At 36.8% G+C, this 25,908-nt stretch overlaps 2 protein-coding genes across 2 annotated transcripts; one reads left to right on the forward strand and one right to left on the reverse strand.

Annotated features, from left to right (window-relative positions):
- The first annotated feature begins 3,515 nt into the window (after positions 1 to 3,515).
- LOC125236472 lies at positions 3,516 to 5,739 on the forward strand. The gene is made up of 2 exons (XM_048143287.1): positions 3,516 to 3,855; positions 4,423 to 5,739. Exons 1-2 carry the CDS (start codon positions 3,680 to 3,682, stop codon positions 5,690 to 5,692), a joined length of 1,446 nt encoding a protein of 481 aa, XP_047999244.1. The 5' UTR covers positions 3,516 to 3,679; the 3' UTR covers positions 5,693 to 5,739.
- Positions 5,740 to 9,030: 3,291 nt separating this feature from the next.
- On the reverse strand, positions 9,031 to 24,933 carry LOC125236286 (histone deacetylase 3). The gene is made up of 7 exons (XM_048143015.1): positions 24,442 to 24,933; positions 23,637 to 23,825; positions 20,925 to 21,199; positions 16,902 to 17,089; positions 14,949 to 15,089; positions 10,718 to 10,827; positions 9,031 to 10,112 (listed from the first exon to the last, which is right to left on the reverse strand). Exons 1-7 carry the CDS (start codon positions 24,680 to 24,682, stop codon positions 9,955 to 9,957), a joined length of 1,302 nt encoding a protein of 433 aa, XP_047998972.1. The 5' UTR covers positions 24,683 to 24,933; the 3' UTR covers positions 9,031 to 9,954.
- Positions 24,934 to 25,908: the final 975 nt, after the last annotated feature.

A 25,908-nucleotide genomic window follows, 5' to 3' on the forward strand; every position in this document is an offset into this window, starting at 1 on the left:
CACTATACTTACCTACTATTTTGTTTTAAGTACCTAATTGTACTAGGTTCCTATAAATATTTATAGAAATATGTATAACTCATATAATTCATCGATATTTTATTTATTAAAACAGACGTATTTACATAACTCAAAATATGTATATTATAATCATTAAATGAACATAGTGCCAAAAATCTACGTATACCTAATCATATTTGTAATTCTATTAGATCTTCTATACGTGTTAATATAATGTTATTTTACAGTATTGTAAATATCGAAATAATATTTATGTTAGAAAATAATGTAAAGGTAAATGAAACTTAAGGTATACCTATTATAAAAGGAAATAATAGATATAACTAGGACATACACAATTTGATATACACCCTGTTTTTATTGAATTCCGTTAACTTTAAGGGAAGGTTCTTTAGATCAAATACTATTAATTTCTCTAAGAAACAAGCGTTTTAACCTTTACGGTTATCGAGTTATTAAAAAAATTATGACAATTACTGAACACGTGTGTGACAGCCTTTACCAATTCCTAATGTTATTTGTTTTGACATGAGCCGTCAATCACTTGACACTAACTTGAATGTAATTCTTGGTAATTCTTAAGGGTCTCTCACACTAATAAATTCATTTGTTATGTATGAAAACGATGAAAACATTTTTTTTGCGAATTTTACTAAAAGTGATATACAGAGTGGTTCCTGATAATGAACCTAACGACGTGTCGAATTTAACGGAAAGCAAAAAAAAACACGGTGTAGAATTAAGGTCAATCTAATGAAGTTAGGTAGTGTAGGCAAAGTTCTCCTATGAGACAAGTGCACATAGGTATTTTATAAATACAAATTGTCCCATAAATATATATTTACCTTACTTAGCTTTTAACCAGTCTAATTTGCTCCAGAAAAAATGCATTACGCTGTAAGTGCCTCAAATCGATGCATTTGCCCCATAGGTGCACTTTACCATCAACCTCTGTTTGGAAATGGAACAAAGGTTTAAAATACTTCTTGATAACACCATTGTAATGTATTACTTATACTTGTTGATCAAACGGAGTCAAAGTACCTAAAACTAATTAAAAGTGCCAAACGCACCCGCTTACGAAAATAGGCAAATTAGTATCTGCAATTTTATGTACTATATCGATTTTATCGATCGATTGATCGAAGTTAACTTTATTATGTTTTGCCAAGACTTTTTTGCACAAGATCTTAGGACAAACATCTTTAGAGAAAAAGTCATAAGTGCGAAGAAAAATCCCTGTTACCCAGGTTAATCAAATTCTCCTTCAAGAATATCGAAACCTAACCCATAGCTTCATAATTGCTAAATGATCTAATCGCCCTACAATGACTAGGTAAGGTGTGTCACATGGAGAAGTGAGTCTGGCCTTTACCTTTGGAATATTTAAACAGTGGTCAGTCAAAGCTCAGTTTTTAAAGAATTCATATAAAATCGCCGTCAATAGAAATTGTCAACAATGTAAACAAACCATTCTATAAAATATCAATATTCTAGCACAATTTTATTGCTTTAAAGGTTGAGGAACATAATGTGATATAAATTGATTAAATAACACATGGATTTAGCCAGTATCTGATGAGTTCGAATTTAAATTAAAGACATTTTGACTACAAGGTTTGTTTACATTGTTCACAAGTTCTATTGACGGCGACTTTACCTACTTGCCACTAAAATAGATTAGCAATTAGCATGGACTCGCAAAAATACCTACTGTGACAATGAGAAGGTCAAAATGCCGGGCACATTTTTATCCCCGTATGGCACACTTACTTGTATTGGCCTTATCGACTTCACAAACTGAATTTTTTGTAGATTAGGTAGAATGGCCACTGAAATGATTGAAATTTACGATTTTCTCAATGACTAGTGATCTAATTTTCTAGTATCTAAAAAACACAGTAAAAGTAGGTACCTAAACGCCAAACTAGGATAGGTTATATTTATTTTCACATAGGCCAAAAACCGAATTTTAATAATTAACATATTTTAAAATAGATTACAGGAGAAAGGAACTGGGTACAATTTATACATATATTTAGTACCTACCTACTTATGATGTTATGAAAATTATGATCATTTTTGTAACGTAACGTAGCACAACGTTAGTTATACTATATTTCCGAATAAACAGATACTTATAATATGATTAATGTTTATTATAACAAGCCCAATTAATGGTACGATAGATTCTGAATAGAAAAATACTGTAATAAATAATTATGATACTTACCTAAGAATATTATTAAATGATAATAAAAGCACTTAGTGAGATAGATATCTATGACGAAAATTTAATTAAAATTGTATTTAGAATTAGGCATCAACTCATGAAAAAGCGATGAGAATAAAGATACATTTAAAACAAACATTTGTTTTATTGGTCCTTTCTTTCGTTACTTCGTTAGCCGATGCTTGCAGTACTAAACGTAACTTTATTTTAAGTTAAAATCTTATTACCTAATTAATGACGTGAAACCAATAATAAATTAATAAAAGTAGTCCTCACCAGATAAATGAAATATAAACAGCGTAAATGCTAATATTATAAGATTTATGGAGCAGATCACGATCACTTTACTTTTTCTAGTTCGCGCCTTTTTGGGAGGCAATGACAATTGTCAGCCAGGATTGCCCATAGATTTAGAATTATTAAACTAGATTGTTTAGTTAGGTCAAAAAGTGTGTCCACATGAGAGGTAATTGTTTGGGCTGGTGTCCCTCTCGCACTTGCTGACAATGTCAACATTATTCAGTGACGTCATCACTGTCATAAATTGGGGATACCAGTCAATTTTCAAAGTTACTACTAAATCTACTAACACCCAATTGAAAGTATTTTTTAATTATACAAATCTTTGATTTACTGGCATCAAAATAATTACATTATAATTATTTTCAAATTTTTTGAAATATATCGAAACCCTAGTTTGAATATAACATTCAAATAAAATAAGAAGTTATAAAGTCAGGTAATATACAGATAAAAATACTACTAATATGGGAACCTCATTAACACTGGCAACACGTGCGAGAGGGACACCAGCCCAAACAATGCCCTCTCATGTGGACCGTTTTCACTAGTCTGATACGATCGACTTTCTGTTTCAGTAATAAGGTTTAATTTCGTATGGCAAAAAATGTGATTGAGCTGTCCCCTGTAAAGGTCTTTGGGATTGCCATAAAAAAAATGTTTGGATGCGTTCAATTCAGCCGTTCATTTTAGATATTCCCAGTACATCCGCAGATTACTGGGAATGTCTAAAATCTTGGTAAAGACACATTAAGGTAATATAATTATAATGTAATGAAATTATATTATATTTATTATTGCTTGTTTCCTTTGTACGGTTTGAATCAAAATGCCGAATGTATTAATTGTTGTACGGTGTATAAAGCCCTGAGGAATGAATGAATTTGTAATCCTGTCAATGTCAAAAGAACCAATCAATACAATAACATTGAATGAGTTGAAAGTTGAATGGAATTGGCCAAACTTAAACAATAACCTGGATGAAACAATTCTGATTTACATGAGGAAATTGAGAAATTTCTATCCTTAAATGCCGGAATCTCTTCATTTTCCTTTTCTAATCATAAGTGAAAGTTAAAATCGTCGCGTAATTGAATAGTCCCTTGATGTCCAAACCACATAGCAATGTCGCCTCGAAAACAGCCAAATAGTTTGTTTAAAATCTGCATTAGAAACTGTATTAGTTTAATTAATTCCGCTTGTTATGTTATTGAAAAGAATAGTCCGGAGAATAATTTTCACGAATGTGAGGCTGAGGCGATCGCGTTGAAATGCCAGTTGATGTCGATGCTTCCAGCCAGGTGAGTGGGAATTTAAATTGAAAATGTCACCAAACGGGACGGTATCATGTTACATTTACAAGCATTGTTTGTGAAGGTCAATCTATAAACAAATAACTAAATTTTGGTGCCCCCTTACATAAATACCTTGTACTTGTCATGTCTTTGTTTATTATGCAGAATTGAACTGTATTGTTGAAATCGTTTGGTAATATTTTCACTAAAAAGCACCTATAATGTAAATTAAAGTACCTACTTAATGCAATAAAACATTTCAGCGTATTCAATCATTTCTTAGTTGTTTATTTTTTCAAATCGCTATTGTACCCAATTAACCTTCACTGCAGCAATTAAAAGTTACACTAATTGATGCAGTTAATGTGTATAAAATCATTGTGATAACTACTGAAAAGTAAAATAGTAATGTGACAGACAGACATACGAACAGACTCACTCGCACCAAGGCTTCCTTTTGTACCTTTTTGGTATGGAACCCTAAAAAAGTTACTTAAGCTGTACTTGTGTACTGTAAAGATTAAACAAATTAACTTCATAATGTATTGTTCATTAATAACTTTTCTTTTCCAGGTTATTTGATGTCCTCTGTTCTGAAAGAACATGCTGCCAATACCGCGGTGACCCTCGAGTCCAGCTCCACATCCTCACACACCCCAACCTGACTGTCTTCCGTAAATGTGACCTAGATAACGGCATTCCTCAGGCATTCTGGATAGAAACTCTTCCAAACTTCAGCCGCTTGGTTATCCTAGATCTCAAATTCATTTGTACGGATGAAATACTTCAGATTATTGGAGTGAGCTGTCCGTCGTTAGAGGAAATTAATATTGTGTCACGGGTTGATATTTGTAAGTCTCTCTTTAATGCTTCTGTGCTAATCAGAAATGTCTCTGATGCAGGACTCCGTTCAATCACGAACTTGAAGCAGTTGAGGATTCTTGCCATGGATCCACCGAGGAATGAACGAGCTAACCGTGTAGGTAGATGTGTGTCGCAAGCTGGAATAATAATGCTAGTTAGTGAGCTTCCCTATTTAGAAGAATTAAGGATAGAATCCTGTGATATTGGGTCAACGATGATTGGTACAGTAGTGGACATCGGGCCTTTGAGTCTAAGGAAAATAAACTGCCATTTCGCTTCAGCTGACGGGATTAGGAAGTTGATTAAAATTTGTCCTCGTCTCAAAGAGTTGTCGGTAACACATTTGTCAGAGCACGATAAAGATGCTATATTGGAACAGATTTCCATTAGTGATTTAAGGTTAAACAGGTTGGATTTGTCGTTTTTTTCTTATACAGACTCAATGCAGCAGCTTCTGCAGGTGAAAGGTGTTTATTTGACGCATTTCTCTCTATGGGAAATTGATCATTCGCTAACATTGGATGCTGTCCTGTCTTTGGGCACTTGCTGTCCTAACCTCTCATCGCTCTGTATAATGACTCAGTCGAAATGTTTAGTAATACCTCGATATTTCCGGCGACCAAGCAAAATGTTCAGCGAACTTCGGAACTTCACCATAGGCAACGAGAACTTCAACATAGACCACATATTATCCTTCTTCCTTGAGTGCACTCAAAATTTACAAAAACTAGTACTGAAATATCAAACGAAAATCAATGTGGATCAAACAATGCTACATTTATTGGAGAAAGGTAGTTTTAGTAACTTGAATTACTTATGGTTGGATTGTACTTTAGAAATATCTAAGTCTGTAGTGAAACAGATTATTCAGAGTTGTGAAAAACTTCAAATGTTCACTGTAGACTTTACAGAGGACATGAGTGAAGTACATAGGTACATTAACGAGAATAACTTAGACTTAAAGTTAGGTAGCTATTGAGTATTTGTAAGTAATTATGTAGTTTATTTTATAATAAACTTTTTATCAAGAAATGCGGTTTTACTTTATTCTGTGGTGTATCCCTTAACTAGGGTTGTAAATAGAAAAAAAACCAAATGTTTTTTTTTCAGAATTATGAGAAAAAACATGAAAAAAAACCAAGGTGCTCGGTTTTTTTTCTGAATATGGTTTTTTTTCAGATGAACAAATAATACGACAATAACGGTTTTTCGTTAGTTGTAACGTGTTTCAATAACAATAACGTACATTTTAATTCAGTATTCAAACGTTTATTGGGGAATCCCCGATGCGGCGTGTAGCGTGGAGAGGCGGTGGTGTTGCCAACAGTAAATAGTGATAACTACAAACTACAGATTTCGTAAATGTTACTTTTATAAGACCAGAAATTAAAGTTATTTGATTAAATTCGTTTAATAGTTAACATTAAGTCTAAAAAACCGTATAAAAGTATTAACTACTTTGCAAATTTTGAGATTTCGTACTTTAGAAAAAAAACATACCTACTCCAGAAAAAAAACTGTTTTTTTTCACGGTTTTTTTTCATGTTTTTTTTTTAAGCCAGAAAAAAAACCGTTTTTTTACAACCCTACCCTTAACCCCTCGTATCAGCATACGAAAATGCGGGAAAAAATACTAAAAGATTATGGTGCATTAGGGTAATTCCGAATGACAAAAATGCTTGGTAATTCCGAAAGGGGAATCGTGATGTGATGGAAATAATGGTGATTTTTAAGTGACTTTCGTAATTAGATGACTTTCAGAATTACCCTAATGCACTATACTCATTTTACGCACGGATCCGTGCCTGCAGCATAGGTACGATGTGTTGAAACTGTGATCCTTTCATCACATTATTTTGATGTTAAGTGAAAGATAAGTCTAATATAGATGATGTGTTTGATACAGTAGGTAATCCCAATTTAAGTAATTTTCAACCAAAAATTCCCTCTTTATATAATGATAGAACCAAATCTCGTTTTTAATTTAGGCGCCAATGTGAGATTTCACAGAAAATAAAACAACGTAGTTATTGTAAAATTATAATTTGTTTCATCTTATTCTAAACATTTTTATTTACAGATTTCATAATTCTGATTTATTTATCATTTTCAAATAATGGAATAAACAAAGCTCAATATCATCTAATAATCTTAAATAAAATTACCTACTTCCACATCCATGTTTATAAAACATATAATCTTTTCCTACATTGTAGGCAAATATTAATCTAAGTACAAATATAATACCTACTTAAAAGTACAGCCAGCAAAACTATTGGTTAACACCCACAGACCAACCCCTATAGACATCCATTACAAGACGACTCGCGGTCGCCAGCCTTCCTAGTATTTGCACTGATATAAGCGCGGGCGCTTGCCGTGCCCGATCAGTATCGACCAAGTAACAGACCCGAAAGCAGCGCGTGTTTTTCGCAATAAAAAATTGGAAAAGGGTATTTTGATGCCTTAAAGATGTCCACCTGTAGTGTGAAATGGTGTGGAAAGTTAACAAGAAGCTCAAATTTAAAAACAGACGGCATTACATTCCACAAATAAGTCATATTTATAATTTATTCAGAGCCGGCATAGGTCAACTTACATTGGCCACTTACGCGTCAGTAGAGGGACAGTCATACTTCTGTCTCTTTTCATCTGGCGCGACTGCCCGCCGTCCTTGAAACGGCCAATCACAGCGCGCTTAACACATTCCACGCCCGCTCCTCGCACCCCAAACACTGGTGACTCGTATCGCGAACAAAATATACAAGATTGCCACTCTATAGGAGGTTCTCTGTGTTAACACCCCAGCACGGGAAGCATGCTATTTTATCGTCTATCGCGCGACCATGCTTCCCGTGCTGCATTGCCACAAAAGTACGGTCAAGCAATATGAATCCTGGGCCTAACCAACCTAACATGACCTCAGTAAAATGTTCACCGTTTTCGAGTTATTTCCAAAATATTTTGTGTTGTTTTTTTTTTTCAGAATCGGCTTTCGCGTTACATGTTTAGTTCTAGCATCCGATTTAAATCCTCTAGAAGTTATTTTTTGGTGTGTATCAAATCATGAATAGTTAATTAAGATGCCAGATGTCTTATTTTGTTAGTAATTCATGATAAATGCTAATAAAAGATCATTAGATTTGACGAACTACCACAAAAACGTTAATTTCAACTTTGACCACCTCCCACGTTATTTTTTATTAGAAAGGGTACAAACAAATGACGTCATTAAATTAAGCATTTTATGCAAATTCAGAAAAGGTATGACACATGTTTCTTACTTTAATAAAATGAGGCATTTTTATCAATTTAACCGTGCCCTATTGAATTGCCTTAAAACTGACGGCAGAGAATGCAGATAGTATTGCGTACAGCTCATCACCTCTTATCTTATAGCATTTGTTTACGGCGGCTTATTGTTGTGACAATAGTACATTACATCAGAGGCCGGGAAAATGAGGATTTCCGGCCAAGTGCGTATATACGGCCGAGCGAGCGTGCGAGCGAGGCCGGATAGGGATACGAGGCCGGGAATCCGTTTTCACGCCGAGGCATGTATAGTGCTTTTCTCAAACATACAATGAAATAAATAAAAAATGCTCTAAAGGACAATATTTTATAAAAAAGTTACTTTGCAGGCCTAGGCCTAAAAAATAATATGAAATCCCTTTACAGTCCTCTCGAGTTGTTGCGCCCAAAAAGCGATACTTCCCAGCCCATTTTAAGGAACGTAAAGACAATATTTCATTGCATGTTTGAGAAAAAGTATTTTGTCAGCAATGGTCTTGCCGAACACATGTTAATCGCGATAACATTATTAGACATTCTTATCACTAAACACAGTAGCTCCCTCCCCACTGCACATGCAGATTGCTACCAGAAACACTTATGACGGGGATTTACTAAATTATTTTTATCAGTTACCTTGCGTTTCGAATAGGGATGTACCGACTATTGATTTGGCCGACTAGTCGGCGCTTGGGTGGCCGATTAATCGGCCAAACCATAATTTTTGACTAAATTTTCATTTTGAATATCATTTTTGGTCCTTCGTTTTGGCGCTTTTCATGATTTTTAACAGGTTCAAAGGTTCATGACAATAGTTACATATATACATTTTACATTTTCAACAAACTTGGCTTAATGCGTAGTGATCCTGCTTATGAAATCGATAATCCTAGGTAGGAAATTTATTTCTGTGATGATTATCAAAACAAATATCTGTAAAGAAAGGAATTACGAATAGGTACATAATACAACCATAATTTTCAGCTGATAATTTAGTTATGTTCTGTTTTTCTATCAGAAATGAAGTGCCGACTAATCGGCCTTTTTTGCCGACTAATCGCTGACTACAAATGTGGCCGGATAGTCGGCTTTCCCGACTAGTCGGTACATCCCTAGTTTCGAACGATTCGTCTGCTTACTGTGCTCCTACCGAATCGTTTTATTAAACTGAATCGACTTACCTCTCTTCTGGATTATTCATTATTTCGTAACGCACTGCTAATTCTTACCTGTATAACTAATTATCTACAGCTTAGTTTACATTAGTTTTTTTGACAGGCACTGCACAGCCTAGATCATTAGATAAAGACCTATATAAAAAAATGATATGGTCTAAAACTAAAACTTGTCCAAGCAAGGGTTGACTTGGAATATTCTCAGATCAAGGGCCCGCGAACTACCTGGACCCGAACCGAACTCGGCGGGGCCTGGAGGAGGCCGCGGGGAGCGGGACAAGTGGAAATCCTTCCTAAGAGCCCTGTGTCCCCGATGAGGGGCAACAGGATGTAATCATCATCATCAAAGCTAAAACTTAGAAGCACGTTTTGGCTTTAGCCAAATAGATTTATCAAAAAACTTCTCAAGGACCTTAAGTCTTGCAGGTGGTTATGTACTAAAAACTTTCGGAATGGAATATATATACATGAATTTCTTCTTATAATCCGTAATTGTGTCGCTTAACTTCAAAACTGGGTAAATACATTCTGCTATAAGGTTGATTATCTTTCAGATCATATTATATTTTTTATATATTCAAACTTAAAGCAGAATGGATTTACCCAGGTTTGAAATTAAGCAACACAATTGGTGTCTCATGTCTCCGAAGGCCAACGGACTTGTAGAAAGTCACAGTGAACTTAAAGTCTTCCGGATAGTTAGAAAACATAAGTACCTCTAGTATATCAGTATTTACATAAACTTCTTCTTATAATGCATATATCCATTAGCCTGCTATGGCTCCTCCTTAACCACAGTTTCCTTATCATTATCGTTGTCTCCATCATAGAACTCATTCTTGGGTTCCACCATCTTATCGGACTCTTCTTGACTGATCCGGATGTCTGGGTCTGGCTCGTCCTTTATTTTGTAATCTTCGGGGAAGAAGTCGCCTGGAATGATGAGAGTAGTGTGTGATATTCAAACATGGTTATGAAATGTTCTAGGTTATTTCTATTCGATTTAAGACATATAGTGCAGTGGCGTTTTCACTACATGGAAGAAATATTATTCTCTTTCTAATAAACCAATAACGAATCCATTATTCTGGGGATCTTTAGAGTATGTGCCGACAACCTCCGATCGCCAAGGAAGTGGCTCTGTAGAAATGGAGATGGATAAAGTAATTTGACCTTGAATATAGCCAAATTTTCTGCTTTAAAATTGATAAAAGTGGGTTAATCTAGTGATGAAGATGTTACTACCTGTGGGACTACTGGAAGCAGTGATAAACGCGTTTTTTTTAAGTTTCCTCGCTATAGTGAGGGGAAAAGTTTTGTGTTACACACGGGTGCAAATGTATTTTATTTCTCGTGTGTTGAAAAACTCGCCAAGTTCAGGATTCTATTTTCGAATCACATGCTCGCTCGTGTTTCAACTATAGACTCCTTTCACTTGCTCGTTTTTACAATTCCACGCTCGGCGTTAAAATACAACTTTGCACCCTTGTATAACAAATAAGTATTAACGTTTATTCTATGAAAATGTAATAAAATACCTGGCACGTGTGACATCTGGACAGCTGGCGAATGTTGACACATCCTGAGGTTGTCGTACGTGTATTTTGTTATAGCTTCTAGATACTGCTTACTGTTGGCGTTGTTCGTGCTGAAAAAAAAAAAAATTCTTACAGAGTGTTTGATTTATTTTTAACCCCCGACGCAAAAACGAAGGGGTGTTATAAGTTTGACGTGTCTGTCTGTCTGTGTGTGTGTGTGTCTGTCTGTGGCATCGTAGCTTCCGAACGGATGAACCAATTTTGATTTAGTTTTTTTGTCTGAAAGCTGAGTTAGTCGGGAGTGTTCTTAGTAAATCGGTCCACTATGTCACGGTCGGGGGATTTTCAAAATTTTAATTTTGTGGTTATCTTGATGTGCGAAATGCCATTCTAATTGTCTACGCATAGTTTTCAATTTCATAAAGATTAGAGGAACTTTCTATACTACTAATTTAAAAAAAACTCATTACAGTACAATTTACAATAGTTAACGATTCAGGTTTTATATCTATCTTGCTCGCACTTATGCGATCCCGATAACAGCCGAAGCCGAAGGGTAAACGCCGAACAGTTAACTGATTTTAATCGCACTGTATGTTGAATCTTCAGAGTCATTTTAGCTGGGCTGAGAGCTGGTGGGACGGATTCTCTGAGAAAAGTTTCTACCAAGGACGATTATAAAGGACCAGCAGAGTCCATACTAAATACCGTACCCCGTTGGCAGCCGTAAATCTATGTCACTAGATGTCACTAAGAGTGTCATTTGAATAAAAATGTCGTTTTTTTTTTAAAATACGCACGCGGTAGTTCAACGGCATTACAAGTGATACAGTGAAAAGTATATAGATGACGCTAGGGGCCCGTGTCATGTTTCAGTCCCTGTTTACAACGCAAACCATCGTTCTTATTTTGAATTATGACAATCATGCAAAAGAGTACCATACTGTCAAATTTTCTATCTCTTTCATTTTGAGCGTGACGTCAATGATTAGTAATATTACTTTCAATATATTTAAAATTTAGATTTTAATGAGGCCATTTCGAACGGTGTTTATGATAGATATCATGTTGACAATCAATCTCCTGACCGTCTCGCTCATACCAATCCTATCCTATATTTGAACGAGTGCGACCGAAACAGTTTATTGAAGATTTTTGAATGTCTAAAATCTTATTGGTACTTAGTTGTCGAAAACCCGCTTTTTCCATAACGTGTTGGCGCGACGTCAAGTGGGTGATAGGCGTACGAGCAAGTACGCGTTGGATGGTCGACTACTATGCGCAGCGGTTTTTACGCGTACTTACGGTGACACACAATCGAAAAAGGTGGTCGAGCCATAAGTACGCATACCTGCTCGTATCGTACGTTTATCACCCACTTCAGACTGCGTTTCGATCGGCGTTTAGCGTCAATGATTATCAGCTCGGCTTCATGGCTTTACGAACCTTAGCTCGGACCATCGAATATGAAACTTATAAACTTCTTTATACACAAGGGTATAAAGAAGTTTATAACCAGGTGCTCCATGACACCATTGCACCAATCTGTCGCCAGCACCGCTACACTTCAACGGCCAAGTCACACAACATCCATACTAATATTATAAATGGGAAAGTGTGTGTGTCTGTTTGTTTGTCCATCTTTCACGGCAAAACGGAGCGACGTATTGACGTGATTTTTTAAGTGGAGATAGTTGACTGGATGGAAAGTGACATAGGCTACTTTTTGTCTCTTTTTATATCCCCCCACTTCCTTAGAATGGAGGATGGAAGTTTGTGGAGAGATTTTCGAATTTAACGCGAGCGAAGCCGCGGGCAAAGGCTAGTTAACTATAATAATAAATAAATCGCAGTAAGGAACTTTATGTAGATTTCATTACTTTTTAGAGATAAACAAGCAGCTCCATCGAGACGGCTATTTTTTACAGAATGTTTTTGGTGGGATATACATAGGCATAGGTATATAACACTAACAAGGTATCTATTGTCTTAGTCCGTTTTCACATTATCCGATCCGATATCGGATGTCGGAAGGATTTAAATGGAAAAAATCCAAGATAGCGCCTGTAATGTATGGGGTATCAGTCCTACATCCGATATCGGATCGGATAATGTGAAAACGCATTTAGTCTCATTAATTATTACTTATATCAGAGTTTCACTAATTATTTCCTTTTATTCATTTATTATCTCAGTTTAGGTTTATACGAGTACCAAACGAGTATAGTATACGAGTAGAAAATATATTACCAAAACAATACAAACTATCATTAATTTATTATAAAAACGTAATCCAAAGTGCCACACCTGGCGGCCTAACTATCGGCGTTGTGTCCAAGACGAAGCCTGACCGACGAAGCTAGCAAGTCTCTCTACATGTTAGCTGAAATACTGTCAAACCATTCACTGTGATTACTCAGATTATTATAAGCAAAATGATCTTCGAATGAACTTTCTGGACAATTGAGATGCATGGGCGCAGTCGAAACCAGCTCGCCCCTTCAGCCGTGTCCCGTTGAAAATCGGAAAGATTCTTTTCCTTAGCACATTAAATTTAATGTTTACAAATTGGATTCGCCTTCTGTCACCTAAACTGGTAATTTTATGTATGAGGTCATTGGTCATACAATTATTAATTTATACAGTTATTAATTCTGTATCTCTACTCGCATTGCTGCTGCGATTCTAAAATATTTAATATCCATATATTATGAATATTCAATAAATCATACAATGACATTTGTGATGTGACATGGATGTCAGATGTCACTGGATGTCACATCTGTTGGCACAATGATTGCGTTTTGTTGAACGTATTTGAGCTCAACATATAGGTTTATTATCACTAAGGGCCGGTTGCACCAAACCGTCTGTGACCGTTAAAACATTTGTTAAATTTTATTGTATGGGAAGTTCCATAGACGCCTGCTACATCACGATGATGTGTCTGTCAAATGTGGTTGATGCAACTGGCCCTAAGTATATTATATTAATGAACAACGAAACGGATGTGACATTTTCCTAGTCCACCAACGTCATCTAGTCATTTTATTTGGCAATAGTTAGACAATATGCGAACAAACTTAGCCAGCGAAGCGATCACAACTACGTCGAGGCCGACCAAAAAATATAATTTGTAAAAATTATGTTTTGAGCCAATATTTTGATATTAAAATAAAGTTTTTTGATAGTTATTCATAGTATAATATAAAAACAAGTAAACATATGTGTGAAAATATGTTTTTTTCCACTCCCGGGTTACGAAACAACGCCATCTAGTTTTAAAGCAAAAACTAAGCTTTTTTCAGGGGTACGCTTTTTTGTATGGGCTATATCAGTCTAGTATTAAATGGTCCTTGGTTTCTACAGATGAATTTCCTTGTTGAAGATAGACTTAAATGGATAAGGATGGCATCTAATAGGTAACTAAGATTACTAGTGTGAAAAAAAACCGTGAAAAAAAACAGTTTTGTTTCTGGAGTATGTTTTTTTTCTAAAGTACGAAATCTCAAAATTTGCAAAGTAGTTAATACTTTTATACGGTTTTTTAGACTTAATGTTAACTATTAAACGAATTTAATCAAATAACTTTAATTTCTGGTCTTATAAAAGTAACATTTACGAAATCTGTAGTTTGTAGTTATCACTATTTACTGTTGGCAACACCACCGCCTCTCAACGCTACACGCCGCATCGGGGATTCCCCAATAAACGTTTGTATACTGAATTAAAATGTACGTTATTGTTATTGAAACACGTTACAACTCACGAAAAACCGTTATTGTCGTATTATTTTTTCACCTGAAAAACAACCATATTTAGAAAAAAAACCAAGGTGCTCGGTTTTTTTTCATAATTCTGAAAAAAAACATTTGGTTTTTTTTCTATTTACAACCCTAAGTGTGAGTGAAATTATGTGACGATACATACATTCACGCCTGTATCACATAAAGGAGTAGGCAGAGCACATGAAACTACTAGTCTCAGTGCCACTCTTGGCAATCAAAGGGTTGAAAGAAATCGAAAATTGTGACATTGCAGTGACAGGTTGCCAGCCTCTCGCCTACGCCACAATTTAGCCCAAATCCCACAGTCGACTTCTACGACAACCACGGGAAGAAAGGGGGTGGTGAAATTCTTAACCTGTCACCACACGGGCAATTATGTGACGATGTTTTCACAAATAAAGATTACTGATTATATTTACAATTTAGATCTCAGAAGTCATTACCTGCTAATTTCTGGATGTAGCTGGAAGTCAGGCGCGAACAGCTCCAAATACTCTGTTAAAGGCAGTTCGTTTGAGATGTTTTCGTCAACTAGGAGCGATGTTTCGTACGTCCAACAGCGGGCCACGTTTCGGAGCGTGTACCTGAAACACGTTACAGAATGTAAAATACTAGCATAAGTACCAATTCGCACCGTAGGTAAATGCTTTTAGTGGACATAAAGGTTTTCATTTTTCAATAAAACAAGCCAACAATTTTGTTACATTAAACCATAAATTAAATATAACAAGATCATACCATCCCATACATTAAAATGCGACCGCCTAAGACCGCGCTTACACTCCACCACACATAGATGGCGTCACAAAAAAAATATCTTGTAGCTTTCGATTATACTTGTAGATGGCGTTAAGTGTCACTTTTGACATAGATTTACGGCTCGGAATTGACACTTAATGCTAATCTACAAATAATCGGTGGCAACAAGGCATTTTTTGTGGCGCCATCTATGTGTGGTGGAGTGTAAGCGCGTTCGTAGGCGGTCGCATTTTAATGTATGGGATGGTATGATCTTGTTGGGCTCTAGGAGAAGCTCTACAAAGTTAGCAGGGGCGAGAATAGTAATCCCGAAACTAGGAGAAAAGGTGACAATACCACTAGGGAGATACACTAGCGTGTTTCAAGCAGAGGTATGTGCCATAGCGCGCTGTGCACGTATAATAAAAGAAAGTGACATACAAGATGGAGCCGTGGTAATATACACTGATAGCCAAGCGGCGCTAAAGGCTCTGAAGAGAATATCGGTGACCTCGTCCCTGGTGAAAGAATGTAGGGAAGAGCTCAACTCGATAAGCAAGGATAGAAGTGTAACGGTTGCGTGGGTACCGGGACACCAGGGAGTTACAGGTAATGAGAAAGCGGACGAGTTGGCAAGGGCGGGGGCGGAGACGGAATTCTTGGGTCCGGAACCGGCTCTGCCGATGTCAGCTGACGTCACGAAAGGAGTCATTGAGAAGATAAAAGAGATGGAAGCACAAAGAGACTGGGAAAAAGAGACCAGTTGTAGACAAACGAAGATGATGATAGAAGGTAGAGACCAAAGGAGAACTAGGTATCTTTTGAAACTAGGTAAGAATAGTCTAAGAATGTCGACCGGCATCGTAACGGGACACAACACTCTCAACAGACATATGAAGTTAATAGGTATCAGTAGCGACGAATCCTGTCCACATTGTGGTAAGGAGGAGACTAGCTTGCACTTACTAGCAGAATGTATCATGTATGCGGCACCGCGATATGATACATTCGGCAGAGACAATTTGGGAGAAGATGAACTCAAGGATGTCGAACTTAAAGATGTCCTTCTGTTCTGCAGGAAAACAAGAAGATTTGAGGAGAGAAGTGTGGGAGGGCAGCCGGGACAGTAACCTGCAGCTCCAACTCCAGGGAATTGGGCTGAATGAACGCACCAGCGATCGACAGCCCGCCTGTATCCGGCCAGGCGTCCCTACACTACATCTACATGATCTTGTTATATTTAATCTATGATTAAACCAAGGATTATTTATACACCGTGTTTGTATTGAATTCCGGTAGCTTTAAGGGAAGGTTCTTTAGGTCAAATACAATTAATTTCTCTAAGAAACTAGCGTCGTCTCTTACGGTTACCAAATTATTAAAAAAAAATGTAATTACTGAACACGTGTGTGGCATTCCTTACCACTTTCTTGTGTTATTGGTTTTGACATATGCCGTCAGACACTTGACACTGGCTTTAATGTTATGATTAAGGTCCTCTCACACTAATTAATTCATTCATTATGTATGGAAAGGAAATAAAAAATAAAACCGCACGCCGCGCTTCTTTGACGGTAATTGAATCAGTACAGCACAGCATCACATATCACATGACTATAGTTTAATTGACACTTTTCGTAATATGTAATGACGCTTACCCTCCACCACCAACAACTAGTGTCGGAACGTTCAGTGTCTTCACAAAGTTGACACACTCCCCATGTCCCTTGGTTGACAGGGAGAAGCACCCCAGCCTGTCGCCGGCTAGAGAATCCGCGCCGCACTGTAGCACGATAGCTGTTGGACGGTAGAACTCCATCACACTTTGGATCACTGGTTTGAACACCTGGAAAAATGGTATAATTTTTAAAACTCAATAATAGTTTTACTGTTATAAAATATTTGAACTCAAAAAGCGCATTTTCTATTTCATAATCTCCAATATGTAAATACCGGAAGAACTTTGAAAAATATCTATAGTTTTGTCAAAAGTAAAAATGGAGAATACAAACAGACTTACAGATACAGACTTGTTGAGGCAGTTCTCAAGATATTAGATAAGGCATTTTTAAAGGAGTTACGATATTTAGTAATGTATAGCATATTTTTGTCTTAATTATTAATTGACCTCGTTCTGCGCATTCACACTAATCAGAGAGGATAAAGTTAAACTTAATTTCTGTAATATGGCGCGCGCGTGACTATAAATAATTGAGTTACCATAAAAAGAGAAGTATATGGCACTGGTCCCACCGCGAGCTAGTAAGCTATGAGCTATCGGCTATAAAAACGAACAAAAGATGAGCACTCCCGTGCAAATAAAAGAGACACGGCGATTTTGATAGCTCACCGCTGGGCGAGTAACTATAAACATCGCCGTGTCTCTTTTATTTACACGGGAGTGCTTATCTTTTGTTCGTTTTTATAGCCGATAGCTCATAGCTTACTAGCTCGCAGTGGGACCAGTGCCTATATGTGATGTGGAGCGTAAATGATAACTACTTCGTATGGAGTATACGTTTAATGTGTCTTAAATAACAAGTACATGCCAATATATACTAAGCTATGCACATGTGTGGGTAAGGTGTGGTACACACACTACACCTTCCCCCTCAGAGAAAAAAAAATATTGTCCTATACTATGAGGAATATTTTTTTTAAATATCAAAAAAAAAGAATTACACAAATTAAAAAAAAAGTAAGGAAAGGTATCTTTTGTAAGCAAAAGCTCTCAGGAAATGTATATCTTATACAAAATTAAATCATTTTTTTTACACATATAGGTATTAGGCATACAGTAAAAATACTTTGAAGTTCAAAGAAAGAATATTTGACGAATAAAAAAAAATAATTTTAAAGAGATACTTATACAATAGGTAAATGAAAATTATAAGTTTTACTTATAAAATTTGTCTAAAATAAACACAAATTTCCATTATACGCTAAGGGCACCATACAATAGTTATTACCATGGGTGGGTACCCATGTATTTTTATAAAGGTTATACAACTTATACACTTAGTTATCTATGCTTGCTTTGATGACGAATCGTTTAATAAACAATTATACATATTTGTATAAAAATAACCAGAATACAAAATGTAAACAACATCAAAGACTTAACACAAAACTTAAAACTACACTAAGTAAATAAAAAAAAATCCACAGTGAAATAAGTATCCGTCGATACATTTTAAATCCAAATTCAACGTACGTTAAGAGTATATAATTCCAACCCTGGGTACCTGGGAACAATCATATTTCTTATTTCATAATTTACTGACTTGCAAGTATTATTTTTAATTGATAGACGTCTTCATTTTGTTTATTATAATAATAACATTGTATATAGTTGTGCACCTAAAGCGTGCTTCTCTTTTTTATGGCAAGGGTACACAACGCATTTACTTACCTGGCCGGCCGACCTTACATATTTATTTATTTATTTGCTCAGGATACAAGGATATTTATTTTTAAGCGCGCACACATACAATATATTTACTCACACAGGCAGTTCTTTTAACACGTCCTTACATAATAACCTTCCATGTGTCCAAGGAGTCTTCACGATTGATGCTCGATCAAATCATGATCAGATCTCCAAGGATTCCCTACCTGCCTTGTACCCTGGCGTACCCTTGCTATACCATATCGCTCATGACCCCTCTCGGGCTGCCGATGATACGATAGGCATATTTATAAGTAGGTATATCGATTCAGTAACACTCATTAAAAAAAAACATTCAATTACCAATCACAATTAAACCAACACCATAAAACTTCAACAAATAAGAATTTCAACAACCCTTGGTTGATCAGACCAGTCGCTCTTTGAAAAACTTACCTGCTTCAGTTTACTCGACTTCCAAAATCTCGCACACATACCTAATTTCAAAACACAAACCATTCTTTTCTATTCCACCCTTTACTTAAAAGTACATACAATTACCAACATTAATAAAACCTCTAGCCATAAAATCCGTCGCAAAATAAAACAAAACTTGAACACTCCTATACCTAAATAACAAAAACATTTCATATACCAACAAATTCCATATCCATTTTACACCAATTTAAAAATAATCCAACTTTTTATCTCTCATCATTAGATCTCAAATATATTTATTTTCCACACATTGTTAAATCCGTAAAACATAATTATTATAGTCAATTCCGAGAAAAAAAAATCTGAAACATTCAAGTACATTATTATTTCTTAACAATCTAGTTCTAAATACTAATTTTCAGTTTAATATGGTCAAAAGTCGGTAAGATTATAATTATATGCAATTGCCAAGTTAAATACGATAATTTTGAAGTAATCTAAATTATTGCACAATACATTAATAATGCATTATGTTGAAATTGAAATTCGAGACGTAATAACAGAAGCTACATACCGATACCTTATATGTGAACACGAGTCGCGGAACTCGCGGATGACGCGGCCCACCTGTACCTTATGACGAATGTATCCAAGTGCAGAAATAATGTTGTTAAGTTTACAATTTGAATTACAGAATGCAAATTTGAGATTAAATGATACAATTAATTACTATTGAGCTAAAAAGATGAATTAACATGTGCCATGCTTTTAACCATATTATACGTAACTACTATTTCGTCATCAAGCAGCATATTAAGTCTTAAAAATAACAATTCTCAAAATAATTTTCCACATTTTTATCACCTATTACGAATTAATATTAACTTACTTTTTCTTTCACATTACAGAAGTAGCAAAAAAACACAGTAAAAATAAAAACAAAACAAGGGATACTCGTATGTACGAAAACGCCGCAATGTTATGAAATATTGGAAAGAATCGAAAACACTGAGTTATCAACTGCTGCTCCAGTCTTTGCGCCTTACTGCCGGAATGATCCCCCGTGAACCAAACACACGTAGATGACGCAGGACTCATGGTATCAAGGACACAACACCTTTCAGTTCTTTGAAGTACTTACTATATTATTGTCATCACTTTGAGAATTCATTTAGAATTATCCATTTTTAATAAGTTGTATACATGTCACTTACAACTGTCCACCAGTTGTAATGTTTTTATTCACTGCTGAATGTCAGTACTAAGGTACGCACTTTATTTTCCATGTACTTTTATATTTTATTTGTAAGGAACTGCGAATGTCTATTTACATTGTTTGACGGAGCACATTTATTTTTAAAGTTCCGCGTTTTCACCATAACTTCATCGATCACTTTTTAATCAAAATGTATCGTCCTGTCGATTGAATCACTTTCACCGCTCGAAAATGTCAAAGTATTGCACAAAAACGTATTACTTATTTACTGGACTGGCTGGCGCAGCGCGCCGCCAGTGCGGCGCAAGGCCGCACTGGCAGGATCGCCATGTGATGTGGAGCGTAAATGATAACTACTTCGTATGGAGTATACGTTTAATGTGTCTTAAATAACAAGTACATGCCAATATATACTAAGCTATGCACATGTGTGGGTAAGGTGTGGTACACACACTACAATATAGGTGAAAAACTTAAGAAAGTCACCTGTTGTATGTGTGAGTGACGTGTTTGAATAGAGAACACATATTTAAAATTAGTAACACAAACAAAACAAACGCCTATTCGAACACGTCACTCACACATACAACAGGTGACTTTCTTAAGATTTTCACCTATACTTATGTATCAAAAACTCACCATAACATAACTCTGATCATCAATCCCCTCCTTCAACGGCACATTCACCGAGTAATACCTCCCACTCTCAGCCCCGACCTCATACATATCCCCCGTCCCAGGGAAGAAGTAGTTCCCATACTTATGGAAGCTGACGGTCATCACTCGATCCGTTAAGTAGAATGCTTCCTGGACTCCATCACCGTGGTGGACATCTATGTCTATGTATAGTACTCTTGGATGGTATTTTAGGAGTTCTAATATTGCTATGACTATGTCGTTTACGTAGCAGAATCCTGGAATAGTTGAAAGACAGGTTAGTAGAGGTTTGATAGGTACATTTTTAAGATTAGTTTCAAAGGCAATCTAATAGGATGGTTTGTATGTAAAAACATGTATGTAATTAAAATTAATCCGCAAAATTTCTAGTGTTTCGCTCCCAGCTTTCTTATCCTCGGTGCACAATGCTCAAAGCTTGATTGAGAGCATTTTAACTCCTTCTCTCGGCACCATAGAGGCAGCCCATTGCACCGAGGCCAAGAACGTCTGTTACTGCATACCATGGCTACGTTTCGTCTGTCCTACAGTATGGACTGATGTTATGGGGAAATTCAGTACATGTAAACAAGTTGTTTATTTTGCAAAAAAAATGTCTAAGAGCAATTTGTGGTGCCTATGTATTAGACTCATGCAAGCCTCTATTCGAGAAATTACGACTGCTCACATTACCATGTCTATACATTAAACAGTTAGCGATATTTGTAAAATCAAACCCAGAACAATTTCCTAAAGTTAGCGACAGAGTACAACGAACAATGAATGAAGGAAAATTAGTGTTACCGAAAACAAATCTGTACTACTGTAGAAGGAATGCCTACATAATGGCCATCAAAGTTTTTAATCAACTGCCTGCTGAACTACGTAACTTGCCTTTGAATCGATTTAAAGCTCAACTCCACCAATGGCTTACTCTTAGAGTATTTTACTCAGTAAACGAGTTCTTCGCTTACAATGAGGACTCTTATTATTAAGACATTAGTTAGTAAGTTGCATGTTAGGTATAAGTAGTTAAAGAATTTTGAATTCTTGACTGTTTAAAATTCGCACGCCTGGAAAGGTGTAATATGTAGAACTATCTAGTATATAAGACCATTTTGTAACCATATTACTGCGAATAAACCATTTGTATTGTATTGTATTGTATTGGCTACTAACCTGTGGCAACACAGATCCGCCTGCCAATCTCTGCTCGCAGAAGCAGTGGGACGAGCCGCTCTGCCGTCTAGTACGGAATAGTCTTGTTGATACGTCAACTAGCGCGGCAGAGCGAGCTCGTCTTCTTGCTACTGCGGAGTGGGAGTCGGGCCTGTGGTTGCAAGCAGTACCCTCACCATCCATAGGCACCTTACTTGACAACTCCACCTTCCGACTGGCGACATGTTTGCGTCTAGGGATTACAACTAACGTCCCCCATCGCTGCCGCTGTGGTACCATGGTGGATAGCCATGGGCATCATGGGCTCTCCTGTGGCAGAAGCGCCGGCCGCATACCCCGACATGCCGGCATCAACGATATCATCCGAAGGGCCTTTGTGAGTGTCCAAGTCCCAGCCATCCTTGAGCCAGTCGGTCTGGCAAGGGACGATGGCAAGAGGCCCGACGGTATGACTCTGGTGCCTTGGAAGTTGGGACGGCCTCTGGTGTGGGATGCCACGTGTGTTGACACACTTGCGCCGTCCCATCTTCAGGGCACCAGCGGTGGTGCCGGTCATGCGGCGTCTGTGGCCGAAGACCTCAAACGCCGCAAATATGCCACCCTTGGCAGCAGTTACATTTTTGCGGCGTTTGGTGTGGAAACACTGGGGCCATGGAGGCCAAGCGCGCGTCAGCTATACAAAGAGTTAGCGGCGCGCCTAATTGACGTCACAGGTGACCAGAGGGCTGGCCAATATTTTGCTCAACGTATAAGCATTGCCATCCAACGTGGCAATGCGGCCAGCCTTCTGGGCACACTGCCCGGTGGCAGCGACTTGGGTGAGGTTTTTTATTTATAAGTTATTTTAATTAAATCTAATTTATTTTATTTATTCCTTATTTCTAAGTTTATTTATAGTTGTTTATATTGTTTGTTTTTCAATAAACAGTTGATATTAAAATGTTGACATTAAAACATTGTCAGAACTATTGTAACTTACTGATATTGTGGTTTGGGATTTACTATGTATGCATACGCTGAGTATAATATAACATAGAGGTTTAAGCGGTCGTGTGCCGGAACGTGAATCTGCATACGAGAAAACCAAATGGAAAAAATTATCGTGGCACACGAGAGGTTAACAAAATTTTTCAGTCTAGCTTCCTTATCCTTGCCTAGCCTACCCCTACCTAAGCCTTTCAAAATACCTGGCACCTCTTTACTTTCTAGATCTTAAATTGTAATAAATATTTGTACAAATATTTGTTGGTGTATTGTGGCATGAAAGAAGCAATGTAGTACTAAAAACCTAACCACAAAATAAACATTTTGAAAAAAACCCCCAACCGCGACATAGTGGACCGATTTTCATGAGACATGGCTAAGAACACTCCAGACTAACTGAGCTTTCAAACAAAAAAAACTAACTCGTAATCGGTTTATTCGTTCAGGAGCTACGATGCCACAGACAGACAGACAGACGCGTCAAACTTATAACACCCTGTCGTTTTTGCATCGGAGGTTCAAAATGATACTTACCAGAAGGCTCAAACTTCTTAGCATGATGAAGCCCACCGGACCAGTTGATGGCGATATCACACACATTATTATTCAACTTCATAGCACCTTCTAGAGATGCACCAGTGTACATGGAGCAGAAATCAAACAACCCGTCAAACACCGGGCAGTCGTCTCCTACATTGTAATGGAGGAGGTCTTTGGAATAACCTGGAATTAAAATATTACAATTGAAAACTGTAACTCAATCATGAGTTTTGTACTAAAACTGATTTCTATACAGAAGAGATCAAAAGATGCTGACCAGACCAAGATGCATAAATTAAACAGCAATAATAAAGAACAAATCTTATAAGGGACATTTATAAAAATGCATAAGGCGGTACATGATATTATAAGAAAATACTGTATAGCAGTTCCACATGCGCGGATCCAGGGGGGGGGTCATGGGGGTCATGACCCCCCCTGGAGCCTAAGTTGGCCATACAAATAGTCCACGTGACCCCCCCCTGGGGCCCGGGCCTTTACCACGTGACCCCCCCCTGGGGCCCGGGCCTTTACCACGTGACCCCCCCCTGGGGCCCGGGCTTTACCACGTGACCCCCCCCTGGGCACGAAGCTGGATCCGCACTTGCAGTTCCATTTATGAGAAAAATATAGTTGTAAAACTGCTACTATCTTAATTTTGGATATATTGGAACCACAATTACAGATTAGTTTACTGGACATTGAATTTTCACTGAAAACGTATCTTATAACCTACTTTGTTAGGCCAAGTACCGTTTAATTCCTTTCAAGTATGTGTTGTATGTAAACAAATACTTACTCTGTATATTCTGCGGCGTAACGTTAGCCAGGAACTCTATGTAGTCTTCACTGTGAAACCGGCACATGTCATGCGCACTTGCCCTGTACGGCTTGTAAACCTGCATTTTCTTATGCAGTCCATACTTCAACACTAAACTATGGGTAACAGACAGTCTATGCGGCTTCATCGGGTGCCCCGGCCCGTAGTGAAAGTTCCCCACGTCCGCATTGTAAAAATAAGCTACCCTACGGCTACTCATAGCGGATAAATAAATACGTACTCCTTCAAAACCAAAATAATGCCAAGAACTAATGCGATCACTACTAAGCGTTTGGTTAGCTGGATATCACCTAGCATGCTTCACGCATGTTTAGATTTGTTGAATTTTGCAGTATAATACATTTTAAGAATGAATTGATAGAATATTGATTGTTCAGAGTTATTATTTACTGGTAAATGCAGCAAAGTAACTGCACTACGCTGTTCCGCTTACATGACAGACATGAGCCATGACAGGCACGTCAAAAAAAGAAAAATGACAGATCACAGAACAGATAAGACAGACAAAGCATTTAGCTGCGTTCAAATTAAAAAAAAACTTTACTTGCCATTTGGTGGTAAGGTCTATGGAGCCCTTAATATATTTTGATGATTTGTTTCATTCATTCATTGCGTCTAGTTTGTCTATGCTAAGTAATAACTGTCAAATTTATCGCTATCAACCAAGTTGTCAATTCAATTTACCGGTAGAAGCAGCGTGCGTTTTATTTTCGGTTTATTTTCTATTATATTCTCCCTTAAACGAGGAATTCCTGCGCTAGTCGCTGTATTCAACAACCAGTGGTAAGTTAACTTTCACACATTGTTATTAGAAGATGACTGGGAAAGCAATATTTCGAACAGCTGTGTAGAATAATTTCCCATTGGAACTGACAAACTATAGGTACTCTACTCTTCTATCTTAGATAAATTATCATATTACGTAATGCTTGCAGTTTGCAAGTCATTTATGTTATCTACATTACCTTTCGCGTGACAGTACAATAACTAACTACCTTGTGCTTGTGAGACCCACTATGCTAAACAGGTATGTACCTATATTAAACATTTGAATCACATTGTATTTTAATCAAAACAAGTCTTAATCACTAACCAGACAAAAACTTAGTTGGTTATGTTTTCAACAATAATATTTACCTAACATTAGAAGCAAATTTAAAGTTTGATGTTAAAGCATGTGAATTATAGATTAAAATATTTGTAAACAGGACTGCTGGGATGAGATTTCCACATAAACAAACATGTAATAAGTCTAGTAAATTTAAATAAATCAATATATAAATATAATACATTATACATATAAAACTGCAAAATAATATTTAGAGAAAATAAGGTCATTGTGGTAGTTTAGTTTCCATTCACATACTCTAGTTATCATCCCCACACAGAATATCAGTTGTTTATATAGACTGCAATGTAAAAAAT

The sequence above is a fragment of the Leguminivora glycinivorella genome, chromosome 19 (assembly GCF_023078275.1).
Source record: "Leguminivora glycinivorella isolate SPB_JAAS2020 chromosome 19, LegGlyc_1.1, whole genome shotgun sequence".
Classification (NCBI taxonomy): domain Eukaryota; kingdom Metazoa; phylum Arthropoda; class Insecta; order Lepidoptera; family Tortricidae; genus Leguminivora; species Leguminivora glycinivorella.

Excerpts from the sequence above, each read along its gene's own strand:
- LOC125236472 (XM_048143287.1), top strand. The coding sequence starts at position 3,680 with ATGTCGCCTCGAAAACAGCCAAATAGTTTGTTTAAAATCTGCATTAGA. Across the intron at positions 3,856-4,422 it reads ATGTCGATGCTTCCAGCCAG|GTTATTTGATGTCCTCTGTT; the intron begins GTGAGTGGGAAT and ends TTTCTTTTCCAG.
- LOC125236286 (XM_048143015.1), bottom strand. The coding sequence starts at position 24,682 with ATGAGTAGCCGTAGGGTAGCTTATTTTTACAATGCGGACGTGGGGAAC. Across the intron at positions 21,200-23,636 it reads TAAGAAGTTTGAGCCTTCTG|GATTCTGCTACGTAAACGAC; the intron begins GTAAGTATCATT and ends CAACTATTCCAG. Across the intron at positions 10,828-14,948 it reads CTACATCCAGAAATTAGCAG|CACGAACAACGCCAACAGTA; the intron begins GTAATGACTTCT and ends TTTTTTTTTCAG.